This window comes from Manis pentadactyla, chromosome 14 (genome assembly GCF_030020395.1).
Source record: "Manis pentadactyla isolate mManPen7 chromosome 14, mManPen7.hap1, whole genome shotgun sequence".
NCBI lineage: Eukaryota > Metazoa > Chordata > Mammalia > Pholidota > Manidae > Manis > Manis pentadactyla.
The window spans coordinates 46,439,365-46,466,705 of record NC_080032.1 but is presented as its reverse complement, the minus strand read 5'-3'; the positions used below and the strand labels follow the sequence as shown (position 1 = coordinate 46,466,705).

Genomic DNA, 27,341 nt, shown 5'->3' with positions numbered 1-27,341 from the left:
TAGAATTAGACAGCAAGAGAGATAAAACCCAGAATCAACCTGTCAGCTACTGAGTCAAGCTATATTAAGCTCCCAGGATTAATTTGTGTCATCTATCTATATTTTTAAAAATAACTTAATGACCATGCATGTTCAAAGCTTTATTGGAAGGAAGAATTGGCCCAAATGATAGAATACATTGGCACTGGCCAATTAACATCCAACTATCTAATTGAGGAAGAAAGAAAGAAGTAACATTGGACATCGAGCAATCTTAGCCATGTAATTTGTGGTCTTGGAAAGACACTGAGTATGAAAAACATTATTATTTTTATGTCAATATCGAATATAAGAAGGAAAGGAAATTAACTCTAAATACCTACTGTGAGTCTGCTGCCTTGCTTACAATGCTCCCTTTAATCCTCAGACATCTTCTACGGTAATGTTATCATCTTCATTGCAAAAGTGAGAATCTGAGATCATAGAAGTAAAAAACTTGCTCAGAATCACACAACTACTAAGCGCTGGGATAGAATTAACCTGATCGGAGTCCCTTAGTCTTGCCATTTCATGAGGCAGGAGCAAATAGTAACTTGGAGAGTGACTCCTGGCTCTGAGCTGGCATCGCGGACTAGGTGCAAAACTAAACAACGGTCTGGGTGACCCAGAGGGGGGACCATCCAAAGATGTGAACAGATGGCCCCATCACACCCTCATGTTTACTCTAGCAGGCTTAATATAATGTCCCTGCCCCCTCCTCCTCCAAAATGCAACAAAAGGTGGTTCAGTTCTCTGCCACAAAGAAACCAGAACAAAGCTCAACTTTGCTCGGCAGCAAATCACTCATGTGCTGACCAGAGGAGGAGGGGGCTAGAGTGTGCTGTGCACACGCTGCTCGCTCCGATAAGCACAGCTGGGCTGAGGAGACCTCTTTCCCTAAATTCTGTTGCCAAGCTGAATTTTATGATCTTCACTGGCAGATGATCAAATGCAAACTCTTAACTTACAGCCAAGTTATTTTACAGCAGCTGTTAGAACTAATTCAGAATGCAAATCTAGTCGTAATCTATGGGAAAACTGTTGCAGTGACGGATGGCTTTTGAAGCAATAGTTCAGGAAAGAGACCCCTGATGCCTTCTAGTGTTATGGAAGAAGAAATATTTAGCTGCCACTTGTGTTTATTTGCTTTCTTTGAGCCATTGCCCCCACAGGAGGGAGTCCTTTGGAAAGAGGGCCCAGGTGTTTAACGTCTACCTCAACTCTCTTTTCTACATAAGAAAAATTGATCAGAAGACAGATGTGTAGATTAAGTTTCTGTTAATGTCTTTTTTGTATCTAGACTTCAGTACTTTAAGCCAAATTGCAATGGACAAGGCAACTGGGATATAACAATTTGCCTAGAATTCTTTAGATGTTAGCCAAGTAGAAATGTCAGCACCTCTCACTGATCCTGCCTCTAAAATTTCTGTTACCTGAATTATCAACTAAAGTTGATAAAGTCTTTTTTTCTTTTTACTCATTTAGCTGCGAGCTTACAGTGGCCTTCCAGAATACTTAATACATGAGGGATTCACTGAACCATTCCACAGCTTTGATCTTCATCTCTTCAGTCGAACAAAATCTTAGGAAATACTCAGTCTTGGTTATTAGGAAGTTTCTTACTATTCCACTGGGTTACTGACGAAACCTGGACTTGTGCAATTATCTATGAAGATCTCATGGCAACTGTCAGAGTTAATGCAATAGAAAAACGTATGCCTAGAGGTTCCTGTTCTGTAAGGCATGAAGAGTGATTACTGCAGAACTTCAAATCAATTCAAAGAATTATTAGAATAAGAATAATGGGAAATTGCTCTAGTGAGTAAAGAGCAAAAGAGGAAGACACATCCATTTTGGTGCTGTTGTTCTTTAGCTTGGCTTCACATACAATGGAGAAACACTTGGAGTCTAAGTAACTTAACTTTGAATATTAGACCAGAAACTCTGAACCCACAATGGGGCTCTAACTGGTCACTTTCACATGAGCCAACATGCACAGAGGCAAAAGTGAAATGTGCCACTGATCACGCCTACGTGTGCTCCTGCTTTTCTATCACTGTCACGCCTACTTTTCCCAGCCAGCTGTTTATATTACTGATCTACATGAGTCCATGGTAGGGGCTTCAACTGGGATTAGGAAAATATGCTGAATTTCTTACAATCACAGTATGAAGCTCGAGCAGGATCTATTAAGGTTGACTAATAGTAACCTAGAGAATAACTCCTTTCTCCATTAGGAGAAACTAATGAACTAATAATCCCCTATGATCTACAGGATTAGCCACTGCCTGCAGTAAATAAACCCTTGATCATCCTACATTTTCTCATTGATCAAACGGTGACAATTTATCTGGAAATACAGTTAGTTCCCTTGTCTTTCATCTTACTATTGCCCTAGCTGACATGTGGGAACTCACATAACTGGGTGTCCATCTTATTTGTTGATGCAGTGCACGATGCAGGACCCCAACAATGGGTTTGGTGTTAAGATACAAAGAAAAGCCAGGATCCACTGTGAGACTATACAGTGCCCACAGACAGACCAAAAACTATGATGTCAAGAAATGAAATAAGCTCATGGGAGGAAGGCCATACACATGCACCAAGGACGAGCTGGGACAAAGGTGGCTTCTGCCATCTCTCATAAGAATGTTTCCATTTATTGTCACAAAGCATGGGCTTTCCTGGGAGAGGAAAGAGAAGGAAGCCACGTCAGGAGAGAGCTGGGATATTAGAAAGCTTGGGTGAAATAAAGCTTTGATATATTTAACTGGTAAGCCTCATGGACATCATTAAGTCATTAATTTATATATTCAATGAATATTTATTAAGCACATATAATATATACTGCTCTAAGTGCTTGGATAAAACAGTGAACCAGTCAACAATCTTTGCCCTGAGCTTACATACTAATTGGCAGTGGACAATAAACATAACAAATAAATAAATTATGGAGTATATCAGAAGGGAATTAATTCTTAGGGGGGAAATCATCAGGTAAGGAAGGTGAGAATGACAGGATTTGAAATCCTAAACACAGTGGTCATGGAAGCATCATGAGGTGATGGTATTCGAAAGCTTGAAGAAACAATCCCTGCAGAAATCTGAGGGGAGTATTTCAGGCAGACTGAAGAGTCCATGCAAAGGCCTAGAGGTCCGAGTGAGCCTTTGTTTTCAATGTAGAGTAAGGGCAGGGCTGGAACTAGCTTGAGGTGAGTGGACCACTCAGGAGAAAAAAATTAAGGGAATATTAAAAATGCAGTAATTAAAATGTATAATATTTTAATGCAATATTAAAAAAAATAAGGTCCATGCAAAAAAAATCCATACTGACCAAAATATCAAAATTTTAAGTAAGACAGGATCTGACTCTTCCCTTAAACAACCCCTCTTTATTCTCCTGGTTCTGTAAAATTTATTTACAAACACAGGTGGCCAGTCCATGGGTCACTGTATGCCAAATTTATCTTGTTACTATTGCATTTGTTATTTGTCCTGATTACTGAGTGCTTTAGCAACCCTTCAGTTTTGCACTTGAGTGCCACACTTGCCTCGTGCTGGTCCTCACCCTGCAAAGGAGGCCAGCATGGCTGCAGGGAGCAAGCAAAGGGACAGCAGGAGGAGGAGAGGCTGGAAGCGCTCCTGGAACCACATCTCATGGGGCCATGAGCCATTTTAAGGACTCTGTCTTTCATTGAAGTGAAATGCACCCCCACGGGAGGGTTTTAAACAGAAAAGCCACCTGATCTCCACCTACATGTTTCAGATGATGAATAAAAAGAGGAGAAACAAGGAGAATGATTAGGCGGATGTTCCTAACAATCCAGATGGGAGACAATGGTGGCTCAGACCAGAGTGCTTTCATGAAGTAGTAACAAGTGGTCAGATTCTGGACATATTTTGGAGGTAGACCTGACATGCTTTGTGTAGTATTGGACAGGTGGCGTGAGGTGGGAAGAAAGAATGATTCCAGTACTTTCACCAGATGACCCAGAAAGATGGAGCAGCCATGATCCAAGAAATGCTGTGTGTGAGGCCCAGGGGAGTGAGGCATGCCTTTAGTTTTGAACATTTTAGGTTTGAGGTCTCTGTTAGCTGACCAAAGACAGATACTGAGTGAGCAGGTGACATATGAGTATGAAGTTGTGGTACAGATTTCATCTAGAAATACAAATATGGACATCAACTTGAAATATGAATAACTTCTTCCCCTCCTCTACCAGTAGATACTGAAGCCATTCTTCTGTGAACTAGAAGTGAGAAACACTTGATAGAGAGCCCATCTCTTCATGAGATAGGACTATGTTAATGTCCATTTTTTCAAGGTTCTTCAGTGGCCTAGCAGTTTGTTTAGAAACAAAAGGACCTAGATTCTGTAATATGAAATACCTTTGATGGAATCTCTGTTTCCATGGAAGCTTTACTTCTTAGCTTTTCTTTTCATTTTAAAGACTGGCAATGTGTTTTAAACTAGAAATGTGTTTTAAACTAGAGACTTCCCAAAACCTTCATGACATTTTCTGCCAATAGGTAACATGCTAATAGAATTACAATGGAACTAAACATCACTGGGGAAACACTGGAAAGAAAGAGAGAAAAAACTCTTCCCTGAGTTATTTATTTAACATAAAGGTCTACCATTTCATATTGGTCTCCAATAAATTGTAATAAATTTTTCAGCCCATCTGAGTGTTTTGTGATTATACAAATATGGTCACTTATGTCAGCTGATTTTCAAAGTTAGGTTACTGTTTCAAAGTGTAAAAATCACATAGGCTAAGGTGACAAGTTCCTGTGGCAAAACATCTAAGTAGCCTCTCTGGGCTAAGGTGAATTATTTGAACTACTCTTTCATGACCAGGTCTAGTGTTTTGACTTCTAATAAGCAACAAGAGTGTGTAGTAAACTATGAATGCTACTTGTTAAATTTAAACCTACATAAGGACAAAGTTCCCCTGACAAAAATGATCAGCTCCTGTCTTGGTAAGATTCAAGACCAAGGATCACCACTTTGAGCTTAGCTTTTCAAAACTGAATCACATTCACTGTAGTGTGGTTTATGGTTCTGTACAGATCATCTTTTTATTAATTAATGCCATTTGCCCTTGTTTTGTTTCATTGATTAAAGTAAGAACCTAACTGTCGGTATCAGATGAAAAGAGCAGTCTTCGTTGTTCTATTTCACTCAAAAATAGAAATACATTGTTTCTCTACCAGGAAGTTCTGCCATAGAAAAAATGTTAGGTTTTTCTAATTAAGCTTTTCAATAGAAAGACATAGCTTCTAACCAAATCCATATTATTCTGTAATTTCATATCCTATTCAGTTGTCTTTATAGTTGCACTTTAAGTGTTAAAACATATTTTACTCTTCTCTACATTATTGTTCTGGATTTAATAAAGTAATAAAAATACAACAAAATATAATAAAGAGAATGTGGAATACACAAAGAACATATTAAATGTTTATTTAATCAGACATGTATTTTAAATACTTGATGAAATCAATAAATATTTTATCATGCTAAGGTTCTATCATTTCTCTAGTACTGCTCTGAAAAGACTACTATTTTAAGAAAAGTGAGTTGGCTTAGAGAGATAAGAAATGCTTTTACTCCTTCAATCCTCTTTCAAGTCATGTGAATTTTCATTTTGAGGTTTTAGGGAACTACTTGCTTAGGATATGAATCCTGCATTGCTGAGGGATCAGGTTGGAGAAAGGCAACCTAAAATTTTGATTTTATCAAAATTTATTGCAGACATAGCTACGAGTAATGCTGACTTTGAGCAATGGATTTTAAAAACATTTACTTCTCAAAGTCTTCTTAAACCATGAAGATAGCTAGTGTTACTTAATAAGATAAAAATTAAATATTCCCTAACCCAAGTCAAAACAGAAAAACAGAAAACAAAAAGCCTAACTTAGGAAATCATTAAAAATCAACAAAATTAGACTTGTAAACATTCTAGTAAAACATATGCTAAACTGTTTTTTAAAGACATACTGAATATTCATTGAATTATAATTCATGATTTTAATTTCTACAATAACTACATTAAAAACGAGAAAATAAGGGAACAACAGATCATAAGCTGGTCTTTTGAATTAAGAAGGCATAAGCATAAGACAATAGTAACAATACAGTACAAATCATCAACCAGACTCTAAGAGCTATTTTGGGAGAATATTTTCTATGAGAAGCAGTTGGAGTTGAGAGAGACGCGAAGACTCAATGAAACCCAAATGTAAATGATAAAACCGTGGACAAAAGCCTTGAAGGAAAACGCTTTCCCCATTGAGGGATGATTTGTACTGGCCTCCAGGTGTAATATTATGTGCACTGATGAGCCGATCCACAGAACAGAACTTCTACCCAGCTGTAATCAAGAGTGATTGATGGTTGGGACAAAAAAGTTGATTATCATGACAAGTTCGCTGATGCAGAGAAAATAAGCTCTGCTTGGGAAATGGATAAAACCTGTTCAGAGACTTACCTTCTGAAACCTTATCTATGAGGGAATTTAAAAGGAGGTTTAAAGTTACAGATGAAACTGATATGCTGATAAACGTGATAAGAATAAATTTGCCATCCACCCATATCTAGAGATTTCCTATGTTAGGAATTTAAAAGCTCATTTAGGCCCAATAAAAAGTAAACCACATGTGCTCAATGTTACCTGTGTGATTCTTAAAAGCAATCTCTCTGCTTCTTAAAGTATCACTGAAAATCGCATACGGACACGGAATTAAACTTTCACAGCACACCATGCCTCCATTTGCCCTCCTCAGCTCTGTTCTCGCTAGGAATGAGTTCCCCAAATGGCTGCAACCTTTACCACTATCAGATTCAATTAACATCAAAACGTAGATTTGGACTGAGACAACAGACTCCAGAGGCAGTATTTTGCATTTAAAATGAGGTTTGGCAGCTTGGAAAAGGTGAATCTGGGCCAGAATGTTGGGTGTTAAGTACAGTGTTCTAAAACAGTAGCTAGGTTATGCAAAGAGCCATAGAATATGAAGGAATTACAGGCATCTTTTCAAGTTCTGGTTCAATGTCACAGAAGAAATTCCAGCACTATAATCCAAACGTAATGTGCAAAGCATAGCATGCCTGGTACAATTTCAGTACCCTTAAACCCACTGTAAATCCAAATAACCACTCCTACACTTGTCACCATAGGAAATATTTAGTGTGAAAAAGGTAAAAGGAATGGGTAGGTTCATTTCATCTACATAGAGATCATTGGCCATGAGGACCCTTGAGAAAGGAAATGTATTTCAACACAATTACTTTACTTGATACAAAGAATACGACGCAGCAGCAGAGAAAGAGAATAGTGACTATTAAGAAAGGTAGGACACAAAGGGTCACAAAAAAACAAACTGACACAAGAACAGGCACTAATATGAATTACCTTGTGTTCAAATTCCTTTGCTCCTCTGCCCAGGAACAAATCCCTCTACTGTCCTAGTTTCCAGGGCTATGGGGAAAACTGATGATTTATTAAATGCTTAAGGAAGCTTTACTGAAATACAACAAAAAGGACAAGGGGCCTGATAAACAGGGACTACAGTGCATGGAAAGGGATGAACAGATTTTATTTTTGAGACTTTCAGTTGTCGGTGATCATCCAATTTCTACATTTGGTTTCTACAAAGTATTGTTAGTGCCTTAGTAATACTTTGAGATGTGTAAAAAGAGATAGAGAACAATTAATGAAGTTTATATTATGTGTACCAAGCAATATCTGGACACCTGGATTTTACCGAGGATTTTATTCCATGGCTAATAAATATTTCATTAGACAGTGATGAGTTTGCTGGTGGGATCTGAAATATTCACAGTACAATAATAAAATTAAAGTTGGGGATTTTCGATGATACTGATTTTTTGGTTTTGGGGAACAAACTAAAATTCAGAGGTGGCTATAAGGCAAGCTTTCAAACTCATGTGAATTTGTTCTATGTTCTGCTCAAGTCTAATTCTACTTATGTGAATTTTCATTTTGAGGTTTTAGGGAACCACTTGCTTAGGATATGAATCCTGCATTGTTGAGGGATCAGGTTGGAGAAAGGCAACCTAAAATTTTGATTTTATCAAAATGTAGCAATTCTTTTAAATGCCTTAGTGAAGCTGAAACTTACGTGATTGTAGAGATTCCTGTGTCTACCTTCATTTTCTTGTTAAAGCAAGAAGAAAAATATCTGTGATCTTGAGCACTTCATCCACTTTTAATTCTACATTTATTGGGTGATACCTAATACTTGCAGACCTTCCCTCACATTAACAGGCTTCTTGCCTCTGTTCTTGAGACACCTGGATAACTTGGTTCATTTAACTGGAAATGAACCTCTGGCTTCACACTGTACCCTCCCTTTTACATTCTGCCCTTTCCTGCTCTGCCGATGCTTATCTTGCCTCTCAAACTCTTTGCTTTCGAAAGTTAGCATGTGATGAAACAGACTGAGCACAGAGTCTCTCTTGCCCCCTTCAGAACTTACAATAGTATTGCCCTTTAAGTGTTCTCTATTTTGAAATGTGTTTCTATATTCTAGCGATCTGTACTACTAGCTATCTAGCAATGAATGACCTTCTGGTATCAATCTTGATTAAATTCCGTATTGTGTGTAGAACTTTTGTAACCAATTGTTTTAGATGAAAACCATCAGCTGATGCCAAGGTGTGTCTCAAAAATAAATTTCCCTTAGGGCATGTCACCTGATATGATGAATAAAAACACTGCTGGGATTTAAGAGCCTTGTTTCCAGTCCTGTCAGCTGTCTCAACAGCTCAGAGACCTTGAAAAAGTCAACTAATAAACTAATTAACATTCTGGCCTTTGGTTTTTCCCATTGATATGATCTATAAAATGGACAGAATGATTGCTTGGACATCTCCTAAGTCTTAATTAATACACAGTTCTCTGAAGTGCTTGAAGTACTCCAAAGATATATAAATACCTCTTACTGAAGATTATGTACACATCTACTTGCCATATCTAAAATTAACTTTCTCTTCCTAGAGAAATGGTCAAATTTTCCATGTCTAGGAGAACTTGACTAATGTGAATTTTATTATTTTGTTTTCCTTTGTTTATGAAGAGAAGAATCCCAGAGAAATGGACTCTTTCACAGAGATTTCTCTATTTTCAGCCCCTCACTCTTCATTCCATCCATGGATGAAACTCTGGAATATCAAAGCCTGATTCAGAGTTTGAAATGACTCTATGTCATTTTATTGTAAAAAGCTTGCCAAAGAGGCACATTGTTTAAATAGATTCCCATGCCCCTGACTGGCCCATTTTCTCCAGAAATCTCTAACAACCAGACCCACTTTTTCTTGCTTGACCATTCTGTGCAAGTTCCATCTTCTGAGAATCTCTGGAAGAGCTGGAATTCAAGAGTGGAATTCAATTCCACTCAAGAAGTAGAAGCTAGTGAAGCTGAGGGATGAAATGGGGCCCAAACACACACTCAGAGTATAAGCGCCTCAAAACAGACATCCCCACCGCTGTTTCAAATGCAGCCACAACCTACAGTCCATCTCCACACCCTCCAGAGCTGGCTCCACACACGACCCCACAGCCCAAATAAACCTCATCAGGCGCCAGACGTGTCTCCTTGCTTAGGGAATGTCCTGCCACAGAACTGCTTTTGAAGAACCTGGGCAGGCCAGGTGCTCAGGCCAAAGCTCTCAACAGCTCCAAGTCCTCTGTCTATCAGAGGACAACACTCTCCTAAAAAAGAGAGGTTTGAAAGCTGCCTGAAAATTTAATTTATAACTGAGTCCCTGAAAGATCCTTTGGACTTAGCAGCAGCAATGGACTTAAACAGGTTGAGAGTTTTTAATAAATGCAGCTTTGCCAGGCACAAGTTGTCCCTGTAGTTTTTAAAAGGAGAAAGGTGAAGAGTTATTAGTGGTGAGAACCTCCAATCAACACAGAAATCCATTAAATACAGACACTTTCAACAGGGTAGATCCCTTCGAGTACTTTTCTTAAAGATGGTTATGTTCAAGCTTCTACACTTCTTATGAAGTAATTTAACATTCAGAGAACACTTGTAACTGAGACGTTCAAAATGGAATTTTTAATTTGGGACAAAATAACGCAGTTTAAAAGCCACACAGGATAGTAGATGCAACAACTTCTCTTTTCCTTTATAAAATTTAAGCATGCTTATAAAGCAGATTTGGAAAATAAAAGTAGAAAGAGTAAATAAAAGAATAGTTCTTCAACTTTAATACAACCACCATTATTAGTTCTTGTTTTCCTCTCCATCTAGGCAGTATTTCCTTTAAACATCAGCCTCTGCAAATAATGTTGATTTAAATGCTTAAATGTGTGCCTTAAGACATGCTATTAAGAAAGTTTAATTATCTAATTTAGCCATTGGTAGGAAAAATATATACCTATTAGCATCTCCTTTATTATATTGCCACATCTGGTGGTTCAAGTTATGACAGAGGTATGAATTAAGGTTGGATATATTGTTCAGTTTCACTACATTGCTAGGAATGTGAGTGATGCCAATGCAGAGGACTTGTGAGTGCTCATGGGTAAGCCTAGCCCTCACTGTGCGTGACTTCACAGAACAGATCAGACAACATCATCTCAGTGCCATGAGGGAAGGGGCCCCTCAGGCCGTCTCTCTGGGTGACAGCCTGACTGGGCAGGAAGACCACAGTTCTCCACCCTTCCATTTTGTAGGGCCCACTGGAACCTCAGGATGGACTTGCTGCTCCACCTGAAACAGACGAGGCAGAAACAGCCAAGACGTGACCCTGCATGGCCAGCAACTGGCAGGGAGCCATGGATAAGTCTTCTGCCCTTTCCACACCTTTGTTTCCATGCGTGAAATGAGTCCAAGTTTTCTTCTGTCTCTAATATTTTATGAAATGCTCTTGGGAAGTTAACCACAGTGACTCTTAGATGCTATTTTATGATTCCCTAGTTTGGAGCCTGAGATCTTATTTCCCATTCTGTAAATAGTCATTGTATAATCATTCTTTCAATAATAACTCATTTAATAACCCTACATTATGCTGACTCAGCTATAAATTGTCTCTCAAAGGCATATTTACTAACTTGCCCAGACTAATGATAATTCATGCTTATTTAAAGGTGCTGATAAAATGATTGGACAAATTAAAACCTCTCAGTTTTTAATGGGAAACTTTTTTGTAAAACCCTGTGTATATTTCATATAAATGTGTAGAAGAGTTTTTTCAAAGAAGAGGGTAAAAAAATGAAAAAGCAACTGATTTAATGTGCATACAACATAATGTGCCATTTACAAAGGTAAAAAATGGAAAATGTGCTCTACAGGACACAGGTAGGGTGTAACACAGAACTACGGAGTTTATGAGATGAAGGGCTAAAAAATAAATAAAAGCTTAGCGGGAAAGGAAATTGAATTTTCATGATGCAAGGATGAAAAGAACTACAAACTATTATTTTCATTGGAAGGGGAAGAAGCTTTGAAATGACAAAAGGTTCATAAGGCAGAAATACCTGCCTATGTGGTAGAGGATTCAACCAAACACAAGTGAGTTACAGCGCTACTTTTCTGAAACAATTCTAGGTTTAAGAATGGAAATAGGAAGGTAAATTCCAGATTTACCTGGGAATAACAAAGAGGCCGTTGTATTAGGATTATAAAGCCTTTTTAGGGATTAAAATGATCCAATATTTTATTTTCTCTTTACTTAGATGTTATTTTCTTACATAGGGATGAATGGATGATAAATGTAATTGATCTTGGCATTCAGTATTAAATATTTCAGAAAATTGGTATTTATGGACATGATCAGTCAATAAGTAAACAAATCTAATATTTCCAGCACATTAGTTTCCATATTGACATAAAACTGCTACAGAGACATTTAAAATTTCTCTAAAGTTTTCACTCCTATATTACAATTTTGCAATAATTACATTTTGTTTGTAAACCATAGTTAAAATGTTGCTAGGTCATTTATAAACTCAGTAACATTGGGTCTTTCTATTTTAAAAAAACTGTAATTTTAAACATTAGCACTACATAATGAACTTATATGCAAGGTTCAAGATAAGGAAAAATGTAAGGGCAGTGAATTCACATGTGTCCAGTTTATATAGAACAACAAAACTGGACTGGGGCCATTCTCTGATAAATTCAAGTGGTCATGATGTTCAGTTCAAACCTAAGTCAAACATCTAAATGAGTATCTTTGGTGGGCAGAATAATATTTAGGCACTGATCCCTGGAAACTATGAAGAGGTTACATTACATGACAAAGGGGGATTAGGATAGCAGATGGAATTAGGTTGCTAATCAACTGACTTTAAAATAGAGAAATGAGCCTGGATTGTTGAGGTGGGCGCCCTCTGATCACAAGGGGCCTGATAGAAGAAGGACTTGGTTGGCCATTGCTGGCTTTGCAGATGGAGTGGAAGGTGGCAGCTAGAAGAGAAAGGCAAGGACTGAATTCTCTCCTGGAGCCTCCATGAGGAACAACCCTGCAGAAACCTTGGTGTTGGCCCAGCAAAACCCCCTGCTGACTTCTCCCCTCCATAAGTACAGAATAATACATCTGTGTTCTTTTAAACCACTGCATTGGTGGGGATTTTACAGGAGTAACCATCTAGAGAATGGGCAATTCTCTGTGACCCAGCCCAGTTAGTCTAAGTCCCCCAAATACTTCAACCATTTCATTTCACCACATGCCAGACACACCTTAAAGTGAAGTTGTGAGAATGAGAAGCATTTGTCGCTAACAAATGTATACAAATCCCTACGTCACTGTGAAACTTTTCTGGCAAAAAAAATAAATTGCTGTTCTCTGTCACCAAGGAAATAAGATTATGTTTTAGAAAAGTATATAAATGTTCTTTATTACGTTCTTTATGCAAACGTTAATCATAGATGTAAATATATGTTTTCTAAAATATTCCTGACAATACTTCTAAAGTCTTCAAACATGACTTTGATACCCATTTAAGATTAGAAATACTCAAAAGAGAACCAAAAAAAAGAGGAACTGCCTTGAAATGGTGAGTGACCATAACTAGGAATACGGACCAACAGACCTAGTGTGGATGTGAGCACAGTTGCTTACATTACAACGAGTTCGAAGTCGCTTTCTAATTCAGTTTATAGGAATTGGAAGAGAGGAAAATATTGACAGTGAAATTGTTTGCAAGAGGGGATATTTGAAATAGCCCCATTAGATATAAGAAGCTGGCAACATGGGTCCTGGGAGACTTTTGCACCATTATGTGATAAATTCCAAAGGGAAACATCAATTCCACTTAAGAAGAAAAGGAACCAAGAAGGGCCTGCCTGAAATAAGTTAGAGAACACTGTGCTTGTCTGCTGAGTGTGCAGAAATGGTCACAACTGCAGCTACTGAGTTCAGAACTCTTATTTACATATGGGGAAGAGGCTTCTTTATCTTTTTTAACGACAGCTGGATGAGATTATTATGTAACATTCATCACTTGAAATTTTTTTGTTAATTCAACTATAGTAAATTTATTAAAATTTAAATCAAGGCACTCAGTATTAAAAAACAAACCACCAAACAAAACAGAAAAACAAAAAGTGCCTCTTCAAATAAAATGCTGTATGTTCAGTGTTTTTTTTTTGTTTTTTTTTAAGAGCAGCAAATACTATTCAGGGCTATTCAGGCACTCTACACTTCTCTTGTAGAAGCCAACAGAAGGGATGTTATGACAGTACTTGATTGTTTTATTAGTAGGTATGAGTTTCTAAGACAGTAGCATTCCTTATGAAAATGAAAGTGTTCTTTATTTATGCCACATCTCTTTCCTGTGCCCAATTATCTCATATGCTATCCCCCTCACCAGAGCACCGGGGGGACCTACTTGCCTAGGGAGATGGAATTCTAACATTATCCAGAACCCAGATCTGTTTGATCATCTCCACACTGTTCATCAGCTTAGGGCAGGATAATGGCCCTTTGGAAGGGCAGTTTTGATAGGATGAGGTCCTCTGCCTGCCTAGGTATCAGGTGTTCAATTCCTACTTCTTCCAAACCAAGATTCCCTTTCTTTTCTGTATCTCTCAGGATCAATTCCACATAAAGCGGGGTGGGAGTATTTTTTCACAAGCCAAAATTAGCTTCCCTGGGATGAATCGAAAGTGTACTCTGATCCTTAGAAAAATGTATGAAAAAATGTGATTAATTGTGAATAACCTGCAAAGCACTGGTCCAGTTCACACATGTCTCCCTTCTGTCATGTTCTCCACTTGTTTTATTCGCTAAGGGCTTGAGTGCCTGAGGTTTTTAGGACTCATTGCTAAATGCTAATACTTCTAGTACAGTAATGTGAGAGCTGTAACACATATAATTAAGGACACAGAGGTTGCTCTGGAAGTGAGGACCACCAGGGCAGGCAAAGAGAATTTATAAACCCCAAATCCAGGCCTGGGAATAAAATTTGGAACCTACCTTATTTCAGAGGTGTAATTTATTAAAAGCCTTATAGTTGCTCACTTGTATGACCTAAATTTAGCATTCCTGAGAAACTAAAAAAAAAAAAACCCATTAAACTGCAAGCATATAAAATTATGTATGTGTGATTTCCCATAGTAAACAACCAAACATAGTAAGCTCCAAACTTAAAGCACATGAGGAGTTAAAATATTATCTTTGAATATTGACATGCTCAGTTATTGAAGAAAAGAAATCTCTTCTGCAAGATTAGAACAGCTTAATACTTTTTTTTTTTTTTAGTGAATACTAAATGATAAACTTACATCGGAATTAAATCTCAACTGGCAAATGTTGCACGATATGATTTGTTTTCTTCGATGAGGAAGAGGAACCCCGAATGTATGATTTATTACAGCTTTCTGAATTGGGTCCATCTGCAATGAGAAAAAAAATAAAACAAACAGAAATAAAGCTTGTCAGTTCCTTTGGAATGTTGCCTGTTTCATTAAAGAGCCAATCCATACAGCTTTAATCTACTGCTCACATTATAAAAACCATTTTTATTCTATGAAATGGCATTTCTACTTTCTTGGCTAATAGACAGTAAGCATGAAGCTCAGTGTGATAAGGAAATGATATATGTGCCCATTAGAGTCCACATACTAACTGCTTTTCTCATTTAGGATCAACAATTGTCTCCATTTGATAATCTTAAAATATAATTAAAGGGTTTATCAAAGCAAGCTATTGCAAATGCCAGCAATCTTATTCAGAAGTGTGTCTATACATGCCCTTAAATGGACTTCAAAATAGATTTGGTCAGATGAGCAGCTCTGAAAATAAAGTATGAACCATTATGCATCATTAACCCTGTGCTACGTTTGGTATCTTTTCTACCTTAAGAATATATTATACAAAATCCTGCTTTCCAAGAAGTCAAAACATCAGAGCTATCAATTCATTTGACAATCATTGATTGACTACCTACTACATAATGTTATTTTATGGACTTATTATTTGAGATTCAGAGAATTTGGGCTACATGTCAATTCTCTCTCTCTACCCCATATTCCCACAAAAAGTGACACCAAAAACATGTCAACAATCCAGCTCTGAAAAAACTTAATGTCTCCTCTCCAAGCTCAGTCTGATGGTCTGCATCAGTGGTTCTTAACTGTTAAAATTTTTGACCTGTTTCTTAATAGTTGGGTAACATCCTCTTTGCTTATCTATGTTTATCTGTTAAGGTTGGGGTGAGGTTTAAAAGTGGTAATTCATGAAATTTTTTTAGCACAATCAGTGCTGGGCACATTAAGGAGTCAATAAATGTTGGCTTTTACATTTTCTGTCTTGCAGGACATTAGAAGATCAAGGTTAATATGAACCTCATACTCCTAACAGTCATTGTCAGCACACTATTCATTTCTCATATGGCCAAAAAACATTGCAAAATGAATTAAACGTTACATATATAGCCCTGACTTATGATGAATGCCTGCAAACTTTGCAACTCTTTAATTGTCATCACATACAAAGTTCTTATGAGAGTCCTCACAATGGGTTGAAATAGCTCAGATATGATTTGACACAGACACAAGAAAGCTAAGAATGTCTGTGAGTTGATGCTCTTTCATCTCCTGTGATACACTGTAGTTGGTTATTTACCCTAAGTAAGCAAACCCATAAATTCCACTTCCTTTAGTGTATTTCAAATCATCAGAACCCCAGTGAATTCATAGGATCCTTTCACTGGTAGCTAAGAAGAAGTTTCTGTCTCTATTCACAACTCCTAATAGGTGGCCTAGCCACTCTCAATGTACTGTTCTAAATAATGACAGTAACAGCAACAATAAAAATAATAGCACTCAGCATTTATTAAGTGCCTTCTATATGCTAAGCACTAGGCTAAGCGACTTATATATTAAACAGTTACAATGATCAAGAAGAACTCATGATGTAATTATTTTTATCTTTTACTCTACTTTAAATTTTTTCTTTGATGTTAATCCCTGCCTGGATTCTCGATTAAAGTCTACTATCTCATTATTTTCCTGGTCACTTCCAGGTATTAACAAATTCTAGAGCCCTCTTCCCCCTTACTAGTGAATTCTACTATACTTCCTTTTTAACCAGTTTTATTTAGGCATAATTTACATAAATAAAATTTACCAATGTTAAGTGTAGAATTTGATGACACTTAACAAATATATACAGTAATACTGTTTATCACATAAAACATTTCCCTTATCTGGAAGAGATTCCCTTATCCTGCCCCCTCTGCGGTGCCTCCCACCCCAGTCTCTGAACCCACTGATTTTTTCCTTTTCTCAAAGTTCATATAAATAGAATCACACAGTATGTGGTCTTTTGTGTCTGGCATTCATCTATGTTGTTACATGTATCTGTAGCTTATTGCTTTTTCATTACTGAGTAGTATTTCTTTGTGTGGATATACCACCATGTGTTCATCCATCTGTCAGTTGATGAACATTTGAATTGTTTCCAGTAAACTGTATACTCTTCAAATCTTTCTATACAAACAAAAGTTCATTCATCATTTCAGCTTAGCATCCTAACCCAAACATTAAAATTTACTTAAAGATTATTCTTTTCCTTAGCTTAGAAATATTATCAGAAAATAGTATGAAAGGAGATGATACAGGATTCTCTCTCTCTCTCTATGCAAGACCCCCACCACAACTAAGCTCCACACCTTCCTCAACCCCGTCTTGCCCCTATGCCCTCAGAACCAAAATGGACAAGCACAGAGCTTGAGGAGCCAGCAGCCACACAAATGCATCAATCTGGGCTGCTTCAGTAGCCTTCATTTGGCTTCCTGGGGTCACTCTTACACTGCTTTAAACATGCCATTACAATGCTTCTCTGACAACAACACAGAGATCCCTGGAGGATAATTTCTCTTTCAGCCAATAGCTAAAGAAAAATTAAAAGCAGAAAGAGGTCACTGACTTAGAAGTGGTTGTCTCATTATGTTATATTGTATTTGGTGCATAAATGGGGCCCATTTCTATCAGGGGATAAGGTGAATTATGCCTATAACCCATTTAGAAATATTGAACTTCTCTTATAATGATGCTATGAAATAAAAATGAACTACACTTTTATATTAAAGATTCTTGCTGCAAATGCTAAGTGATAAGTTACTATCATATATTGGTGAGCAGCTTATTATTTTAGTCTTTTAGTAATACTGTGGAAACAGTGGCCACATGCAATCCATATCTGCGTAGGAGGTATTTTGGAACTAGATACTTCATGCAAATGTGGTATATTCTCTACCTTTCATTCTTATGTTTGAATGATGTTCTGGTCACTGTTACTATAAAGTCAAATTTTAAAATGCAAAGTAGTGTATACTTCCTCAGAGACAATTTTACTTCCCAGTATACTTAGGAAAAAAAAACCTAACTGGATTATGTTTTAAAGATGTATTTCACAAACTACAGTTACATCAACAAAAGTAATTATCTTTTATCATTTTAGGTATCTAGTAAACAAAATAAGTTTAATGCCATTACTAATGAACATAAAGCATATTCACCTCTCTAACAGATGCATCTATAAATATATGTAAAACCACTAATGACAAGGCATCATGCAAAGGCAAAATCTAAATAGCTGTTAAATATTTACTTCTGTTGTTAAATAGTTAATTAAATGATACCACATGGTATGTAACTAAAAGTAGCATCTACTTTCACTCAGGGAACATGCACCCAGCCGCTTTGATCATTTTGTCTAAACATACCATTATTTACCATTATAAGCAAACATTTTGTTCAAAAATAAAGTCATATAGGTTGGTTTTTCCCCATATACCAGTAGGTCTGGTTGGTCAAAACAGTCACACTTTCTTATGTGTGTGCATATTATAATTAGGAGTTTTTCCACAAAAGCGGTTTCAAGAGATGCCAGTGTTTGCAGGCAAGAAAAGAAAGCAAGTTCTTGGGTCATCTTGGGTCAAACAAGTCGTAGGAAACTTAGGTACTACAGCGTGGACACTTACAGCACACAATAAAATATTAATGTCCCACAATGAAAATATCTCCTTAGAATAATATATGAGATAATTTAACCAACACTTTTGTTTTTAAATTTAGCAACCTTGTTCAATGCATACAGTCTAGAAAACAGCAATCTGGGAAAAGTCATTATAAAAATATGAATAAAATGTAAAGTCTTTAGTATAAACACTAACCTAAAAAAATGTAACACAAAGAAATCAGACCCACAAAAGCTTCAACAGAGTTCATTTAACCTATGCAGACCTGGATTTAAAACTGAAAGATGGTACAATCTGCATGTTATTTTAAGACATATTTATTTAAAACAGGTTATTTTGAAAGTGAATGTTTTCAAAATACGTTATCCAATCTCGCAAAACCAACAATGGTGAAGAACTGTGTGCTACCTATTGCTATGCCTCCCCAAACTCTAGACCAAAATTCAATTTCAAACTCAGCCTATGGCTTTATTTAAGGCCAAATGAATATGTTTTTCTTCATTTTGGGCTTGAGGATCTTTGCATTTCTATCTCAGGCCTAGCTATTCCCTCACCTCCCCGCTGGGCATTCTGCTAAATTGACTTGTAAATAAGTACACAAGTGACAGCCTGGGTCCAGCCGCCACCACTCAGCTCCCCGGCTCTGGGATGTCTGCTGCATTTTCTAAGGATGGCCCTTAACCCTGAGTTTACGTTTCCTGTTTGAAGAGACCACCTCTCTTTCTGTTCCTATTATGATCATGGCTTTCAGTTTTGAAATCAAAGAATAAGAACTTAAATGCCAGGAAGTTTATAAGTACAGAAATATAAAGGTTGTCTCTTCCAGCTGGTATTTCTATGCAACAATGGCCAGTGACAATGACTGTGAAGGTTACACTTACGGGCACTTAATGTTTTATTTTGTAATGTTTATAAGCATTATTCCTATTCTAACAACTTACTGAGGAGCTCTTGTTTCCCCACTGCCTAGTTCGCACAGCTAGTAAGTGGTGGAGACAGTGAGACCCACAGCCTCCCACTCTGGCCCCCTGCCTCCCTCAGGTACCACAATCAAGCTTTGTGATACCCATTGTCCTGGATAGTTTTGACTGTGAGTTGTAACAGTATAATGTGACGCTCATGGGTTCAGCTTATCAACTATCAATTAGTAAAACTTGAGTTTATGTTATTTGTATTCACACATTAGAAAACACTAATTTAAAAAAATTCCTAATAATCCTACCCTACCACAGATTTGTCTATTTGTAAAATTTGCAATTTTTTCTTTTAACTTTTTAAATGGACCTCTAACTTACATACAGAAAAGTACATATATCTTAAGTGTATCATTAGTTGTATTTTTTAAACATGTCCGTTCTCCCATGTTATCACCATCCCAATAAATATATAGAACATTTTCAGCATTCTAGAAGGCTCCTAGTCCTGCTTTTGCCTGCTTAATAGCATCCAGTGGTAACTATTATTATTAAATCTATTACATAGATTATTTTTGCCTGTAATTATACTTCATAAAAATATAATTATATAGTATATATTCTTGTGTTTCTGGCTTCTTTCAGTTAACATTATGTCTGTATTTTTTTCATTTTTCATTGATATGTAGTATTCTGTAATATGAACATACCACAATTTCCAATTATACAGTTGGTGGATATTTGGGTTGTTTTTAGTTTGAATCTGTTACACTAAAGCTACTATAAATATTTGTGAGCATGGATATAGCAGTCATTTCTCTGAAGTACATAACTAGGAATTAAATTCCTAGGTGGTCGGATATGCATGGGTTAAGCTTTAATAGGTACTTCACAGCATTTTTCAAAATGGTTGCAGTCGTGCAGTGCAGTTCTGACACTAAGTACGTGGAGTCAGTGTTGTTTCTGCAGGTGAAGGGCACAGCCCCCAACAAATCTGTCCTCCCCCCAGACAGCACCTGAGGGTTCAAGAGTCCCTCAGCTACCTTTGTTTCTGACAAAAGGACCATAAATCATGGGTTACCATGACCCCTGCAGGTTTCATAATCTGCCAGAATGATTAATAGAACTCACAAAAGCAGTATACCTATGCTTACAGTTTTCTTATAAAGCATACACATCAGGACCAGCCAAATGGAGAGCCCCCCAAGAGTAAGGTCTGCCAGGTTCCTGTGCACAGAGCCCCCATGTCCTCTCCCCATGGAAGCCGGAAGATTTATTCTTGACACCCTTCCAACCAACAAGTTCCCCAAGCCTTGCTGTCCAGAGTTTTTATTGGGGTTTCACTACATGATCCATTGAACTCATCTCTGGCGTTGTTCCCCTTCACCGAGGTCAGACTGGTATTACCTGTTCACAGCCCAATCCTCTCATCACCTGGCTAGGGTTTCTGATGACTGGCCTCCAGTCTGAGTCATTTAATTAGTATAAACTCAGGTATGACCAAGGTTGCATGATTAGCAAAGGCACTCTTATCACTCAGGAAATTCCAAGATTTTAGGGGTTACCTCCAAAGAACTGATGACTAAGCCAAATTCTATCTTATACAATAATTGTACATCTTTGTACTTCTGTTTAATTTCACATAGTTATAAGCATAACATAGAATACTCTCTCTTTTATTACTTATCAATATATCAAAAGAACACTTTCATTTAACTTCAGTTTTCATATTTACAAACTAAATGGAGGTATGCTATTTCGTTAAATGACTGCACCACAATTCACTGACAGCCTACTCTCTCGGATACTTAGGTTGCCACCATTTCAAACAGTACTGCACAGATCATCTGTGTGTGTGTGTAGCTTTTTCTAAGAACCATAGTACCCTAGAGCTCAACAGAATCTCAAGGATCATATTCCGCCCTCCCTTTCTATTCACAAGACCAGTAATACCCAGAGATGAAGTCCGGGTAACACAAAAAGCAGGCAAACAACTAATCCTCCCCCAACTTCTAGGTTCTCGCAACGATGATACAGGACACTAAGTCTAACACTTCCTCTTCTCCCAGGAGTAGGAAGTAAGAAATGGTTAAGATGTAGTCTAAAATGTTGCTGCTTTTTTAAATTTACTAGCCGTTTTATCTTTCTAAGCCTCCATTTCCTCACCTCCAAAATGGAGTGATAATCAGGTTAGGATACTGTGAGTAATGAATTACAGAACATGTACACAAAGCCCAGTATTTGGCAAAGAGAAAGCACTCAATAAATGTAGCTACTTCTACTCTTATTTTATAGCAAAAATAGTAAAATCACTGTTCCTTTCCAGAAGCAGAAAACCTAGGAAGAGAATAAAGATGCTTCAAATGATCCACGTGATCCAAAGCTGTCCAGGGAAAGATATATAAATTTAACTACAATAAACGTTAGATTTGAAGAAAACAATAGGTTATTTTAAATGAGTACTTAGATGGGTGAGGCACTGTCCATAGGTCTGTATGCCATGTTTCAGGAAGTCTTCACCCTATTCCTATAAGGTAAACACTTTTTTTCCCTTAATAAACTTTATTTTTTATAGTAGTTTTAGGTTCACAGCAAAACTTAGCAGGAGGTAGAGGGGAAGATACTTTCTTGGTTCCTATTTTACATATGAGAATGTTTAGGTATAAGGACATGAAGTGAATTGGATTAGGCTTTCATAGCTAGGCAGTTCTAGAGCTGTGATTTGAATTCAGGGGGTCTAACATCACCATCTTTACTCTTAAACACTGTGCTAGTTTTTCTTTCATTAGCAAAAAGAAAAAGTAAGTATGTTTAGAAAAAGATGAGGAGAAAATGTCTGCAATGTCTAAGTCAGTCCAAGAGTCTGTGCTCTGGCTACATGGAGGAGCTCTAAAAATAACTACATAAAAGATAAAATACCAATGGCAAAATGGTCAAGGGAAATTAAGGGGAAACTTTTAGAGAATATCTGAGTAGCCAATAAAAAATACAATGCATTGGTTACTATGGACATGATATTTAATATAACGAGGAGACAGTTCTTACATGGATAGTTGATAAAAATAAATCTGACAACATTGGGTATTGACAAGGATTTGGGAAAAGTGCAGAAAAATTCAGCAGCACTTAGTAAAACTGAAAATGAACTGAACGTCTGACCTAAACATTCAATTTCTGGAGAAACTCATGTGAACCAGAAGATCATTACAAGGAAATTTGCTGCAGTTTTGTTTGTATTAGCAAAAATTTTAAAACAACCTAAAGCCAACAATAGGAGTAATGATAAATGGCCAAAAAGCTATAAGATGGAAGGTCATACAGAAGTTATAAGGAATTCATAAAATCTTTATCAGCATGGACAGGCAAAACAAAATACATAAAAATATCTACAATATGACATCACACATTAAAAAGATCACATGTGCATAGTCAACAAATCAAGGAGGAAGAAGCTATTAGGATAGTACCATTTTACTATCTCTAAAGAAATAACGTGTCTAGGCAATGACCATCAACTATTGCTAATGAACAAAAAAGAGACATCCGGACATCAGTTGTCTCTAGAAGAAGTACAATACCACCTATGAGGAAGGCTTGCCCAAAATAACAAACCTGAATGTAATTTGGCCTCTAGATGTAATTACCTATTTGCAGGAAAGAGAGAGACAGAAGAACATGTCAAAAGTTCCACATCAATAAATTGAGCCAATTCCAAACTGTGGGAAACTATTGAACAACTGACAGGCTTTTGTGAACCAACAAATAGCATGAACATGCTATGGGAACAACTTTAAAGGCACTGAGGAGACACTGCAATCAATTCCAAACAATGGTCCTTACACGGGCTCTGTTTCTAATAAACTGTATGATAAACATTAGGAGACAAATGGGGGAACATAATATTGGGTATTTATAATGTAAGGAATTACTTTTTATTTTAAGTTGTGATAACTGTAGTATGGTTATGTGTTCTGAAAAACCAACATCTTTTAGAAATATATACACAGTGAAATATATACTGAGCAAACAATATTATGACTGTGATTTGCTTCAAAATAATTGAGGGTATTTGGGGGTTATGTGAGGCTATAGATGATAAAAGATTGGTTCCAAGCTGATAATTATTGAAGCTGGTAATTACTGAAGCTGGTGATGGCTATGGGGATTTTCATTATGCTATTCTATTTTTGACTTGTTTACAATATTCTACAGTGAAAAATAACAATAATCACTGTACAGGAAAATCTGTGAATGGTGGGTGCATGTATTTGTATATAAAAGTACATGTGAACTAGAATGGAAGGAAGAGTATATGCCAAAATGATAACAGTTGTGTCTTGGGGATCTAAGGATAGGTCTAGGACAGTCACTAAAGAGGACTGGAGCTCCATCCATGTATCTTCTAAAATGTGAAACATCTGGAAGCAAAAATGACAAAATATTAACAGTTGTAAAATTCAGGGTGAATATGGGTTTATTATATTTATCATATTTTTTATTTCTTGTACAAATTCGAAAGGTAAAAGTTCAGGTGCAAATCATTCAGCAGATCATATAGAAGTGAAAATAACTTGAGGCATGATGTCTTTACTCTCCTCTCTCTGGGATTTGGGCTGGTAGGGCATTCAACAAGAATACCACCCACCAAGCCCAGGACCCAGCTCTGACCTGGCAAGGGTCTTGAAGGGAGGTACACATCAAGTTTCCTGGTTTCTTTACTTTTCCCAAATAGCAGAGGACATGCATGAGTTCATTCAACAAATAAATTAATTCAATAGAGGTAGGCTTATTCTCATCAATCTCATTAATCTGGCTATACCTGAATCTGCTGATTCAAATCAAGTAGAAAGTGTGTCACTTAAGTACGTTACAGGCATTTTCAAGGCACCAAGTTCCTTTTACCTGGAAGCCTTTTGCACATTCTACTTCCTGTCTTGAAAACTCTTTTCCTCCTGCTTTTTAGTTCGTCTTCCCCTGGCTAACATCTACCCACTTCTCAGGAATCGTCTCTTCGTCCAGAATTCTTAGCTGACTCCCTTCAAGTGGGCTTGGCCCTCCCACTCAGTCAGCATAACACTCCTTCACAGTTTCTAAAGATATCTCTTCGCTGGTTTGTCTCTGAACAGAGAGAAGGTCAAGGGAGGGCTGGATCCCACTATTCTTTGTCTCAGCAATTAGCAGAGTGGCTCCCTCTTGTCAAGGACTCAACATACATCTGCTGAGTTAACAGATAAGTCAAAAAATATTGAAGTCTAATATCAAAATGTAATACCAGTCTTGGAATGGTATGAACAACAGCAGGTGGAAAAACCTAGGTTCATAAGGCAACCTTGGGCATAGGGGATGAAGAAAGCTCGTTAGAAGCAAAAGCATGTGGGAAATGACTTTGCAATACCATATGGTATACAGGACGTGAACTCTGACAGAAGAATCTGCACCTGCAAGCCACCCAGCAGAATTTGCATATAATGTATTATCATCTAATGGTTGATGGGTTCTTTCATCTACACTTTACGTGCTAATATCAGACCGTTTTACCATCTGGCATCTTCCTAGACAAAGACTAACAGCTATGCTGCCCACATGATCAGTCAAGGAGAAGCTGATTTTGTTCAGAAAACCAATGCTTGAACTTAAATGAGCAAAGGCATTTGGAAGCTCTCCAAGTACTCAGGAAATGTCCAAACATAAGAGACATTTCACCATCAGTAGCTTTCTGTTGTGGCTATTTTCCTAACTTTCTATGAGTAGTCTAATAAAGTGAAGCAGAAAGTGCAAACTAAAGGATGGATGAGCTTGAGGGGATCTTAAGCCATAATTTTTCTTAGAATCATTTATGTGCTCAAGCAAATTGCATTTAACGAATATACATGGCTCTCTCATGGTATGCCCATAGGTACCTGCACTCTTGAAATTTTTAAGTGGAAACATGGAATTGCTACCAATATAATTTCTCAGTTATGGAAGGTTAAGTCTGGGCAGAAAACTTTATAAATCATTTATTTGTGGTATTCTTGTAGGTAGGGGCTATGTTTCACCTATGTTCATATACCTGTGGTTCTCATTCCTTTCTCTGTAACCCAGTGTACACTCAATGTATATTTAAATTTTATTGAAGCTTCAAAAAATTGAAGCTACACCATAAGGGATGAGGGGAAATCTGAGAAAAAAGGAAGGAAAGAAGGCAATTTCATTCCATTGATGGGTTTCCTTGTTCTTCAGTGAGATTTTTTTTTCCTGTACCAAAGAGTATTCAATTTCTTTAAAAAGAATAAATATTGCCTGATCACACTAATTTCACCCTGTGGAGAAGACTCTGGTGCTTAATTTGGACACTTTAGAAACTTTGTTGTGAGCATTACAGAGACTTAATTGGGCTCAAGTGATATGATCAGAATCCTGTTTCTGGCGGAGTTAAATAGCAAAATCTCTTTTGACAGTTAATGCTGAGGGTGCCTGCCTGTGTAAGAAGTGAGGTTTCTCAGTGGTCTTTCCGCCTGGTCTCTGAATAAGGTCTGAGGTTATTAAACCCAATAACCCCAGAGTTGGGATTCCATTTACGGAGAATGCCCCTGAGAGCCTGGCATTATTGATTGAGCAGGAAAATAAATTCTAGAAATCCATTCTATTACCAGCTGTCCACAAACACATCTGGTTCCTGGGAAGATCATTGTAATATGGGCCAGGTATTGAACACTGCAATATTCTGGTTAGAAGAAAGATAAGGACAATATACTTTTGTACATAAATCTCAAATGGCTAAACTGAAAGGATTTTCTCTTATTCTGAAATTACATCCTCCTTACTTCTCTGTTGTTAAAGCCCTTTCTTTTAGAAAAGTATGGTTCTACTGGGTGGATGGGTGGATGGATGATGTTTTAACTTGAAACAAAATGTGGAAGTTCTATGTTAACTGGCCTTTTAATATTCCCTTTTTAATATTTTAACCATGTATTTATTTCCTAAGCCTTCTGTCACAAAGTACTTCAAACTTGCTGGCTTAAAACAACAGAAATTCATTATCTCACTTTTCTGGAGGTTAGAAGTCAAGATACTGGCAAAGCCATGCTTCCTCTGAAACTTATCAGGAGAATCCTTCCTGCCATTCTGAACTTCTGGTGTTTTGCCAGCAGTCATTGGCAATCTGGCTTATAGACGCACCACTCTAATCCCCTACCTTCCTGCTCGTGTCTGTCTCTGTGACCGAATTTCCCCCTTTTATAAGGACACCAGTCGTATTGAATTAGGGACCATTCTACTGATTAACTTGATTAACTTTTTAAAGAGTCTATTTCAGACAATGTCACTTTATGATACACTGGGAGTTCTGAATATATCTTCTTTCCAGGGACACATTGGAACCCGTGACAGGTGAAATGTACAATGTAAAAAATTTTACTCAGGTACCAATTCTAGGATTTCCTGGTAAAAGGAAAAATTTTAATTTAAATTTAAATCAGTTTCCTTGTCTCAGCCAACTAAAAGGGAACATTTCAACAGCCAAAGGACCACTGAGCCCACCCCTTGCCTGCCCTCTTCCTAACACGATCACTTTTGGCCTCAAAGAGTTTTGTGATCCCTAAAGGTCTGGGAAGAAAATAAAAATTCAAGATAATTTACATAGAGATGAGGAGAATGGAATTGAGAGAATTAGTACAGATCTTTACTAGTAAGCCCTGCCAATGTTGCAGACAATCTATTTTGGAAATGTCACAAAATTAAAGTTATAAAGATATTATCCTGATTTTAATTGCAAGGTTAAATTTGGGTCTACATGATTTTTCCATTGTACTTTTTTCTTGCTCCTTTGCTTATTTCTTTAATTCACCACTTAATGCCTTTGAGAAAGTCTAATAACTGGGACAGCTCTTTTTTCATAAATTCCATTTCTGTAGGTGATTTATATGGTCTCTTCTGGCACAAAACATCCAAGAAAACACAT

General features: G+C 37.1%; 1 protein-coding gene across 3 annotated transcripts in view; it reads right to left on the bottom strand.

Moving 5' to 3' along the window:
- The window catches only part of ZNF385D (zinc finger protein 385D), a 955,616-nt gene that overhangs the window by 99,951 nt on the left and 828,324 nt on the right, over positions 1 to 27,341 (bottom strand). For all 3 annotated transcript variants that reach the window (XM_036898282.2, XM_036898284.2, XM_036898283.2), the window contains one exon: positions 14,785 to 14,895. In XM_036898282.2, coding sequence (XP_036754177.2) covers positions 14,785 to 14,895 — 111 coding nt within the window. The remainder of the gene's footprint in view (positions 1 to 14,784; positions 14,896 to 27,341) is intronic.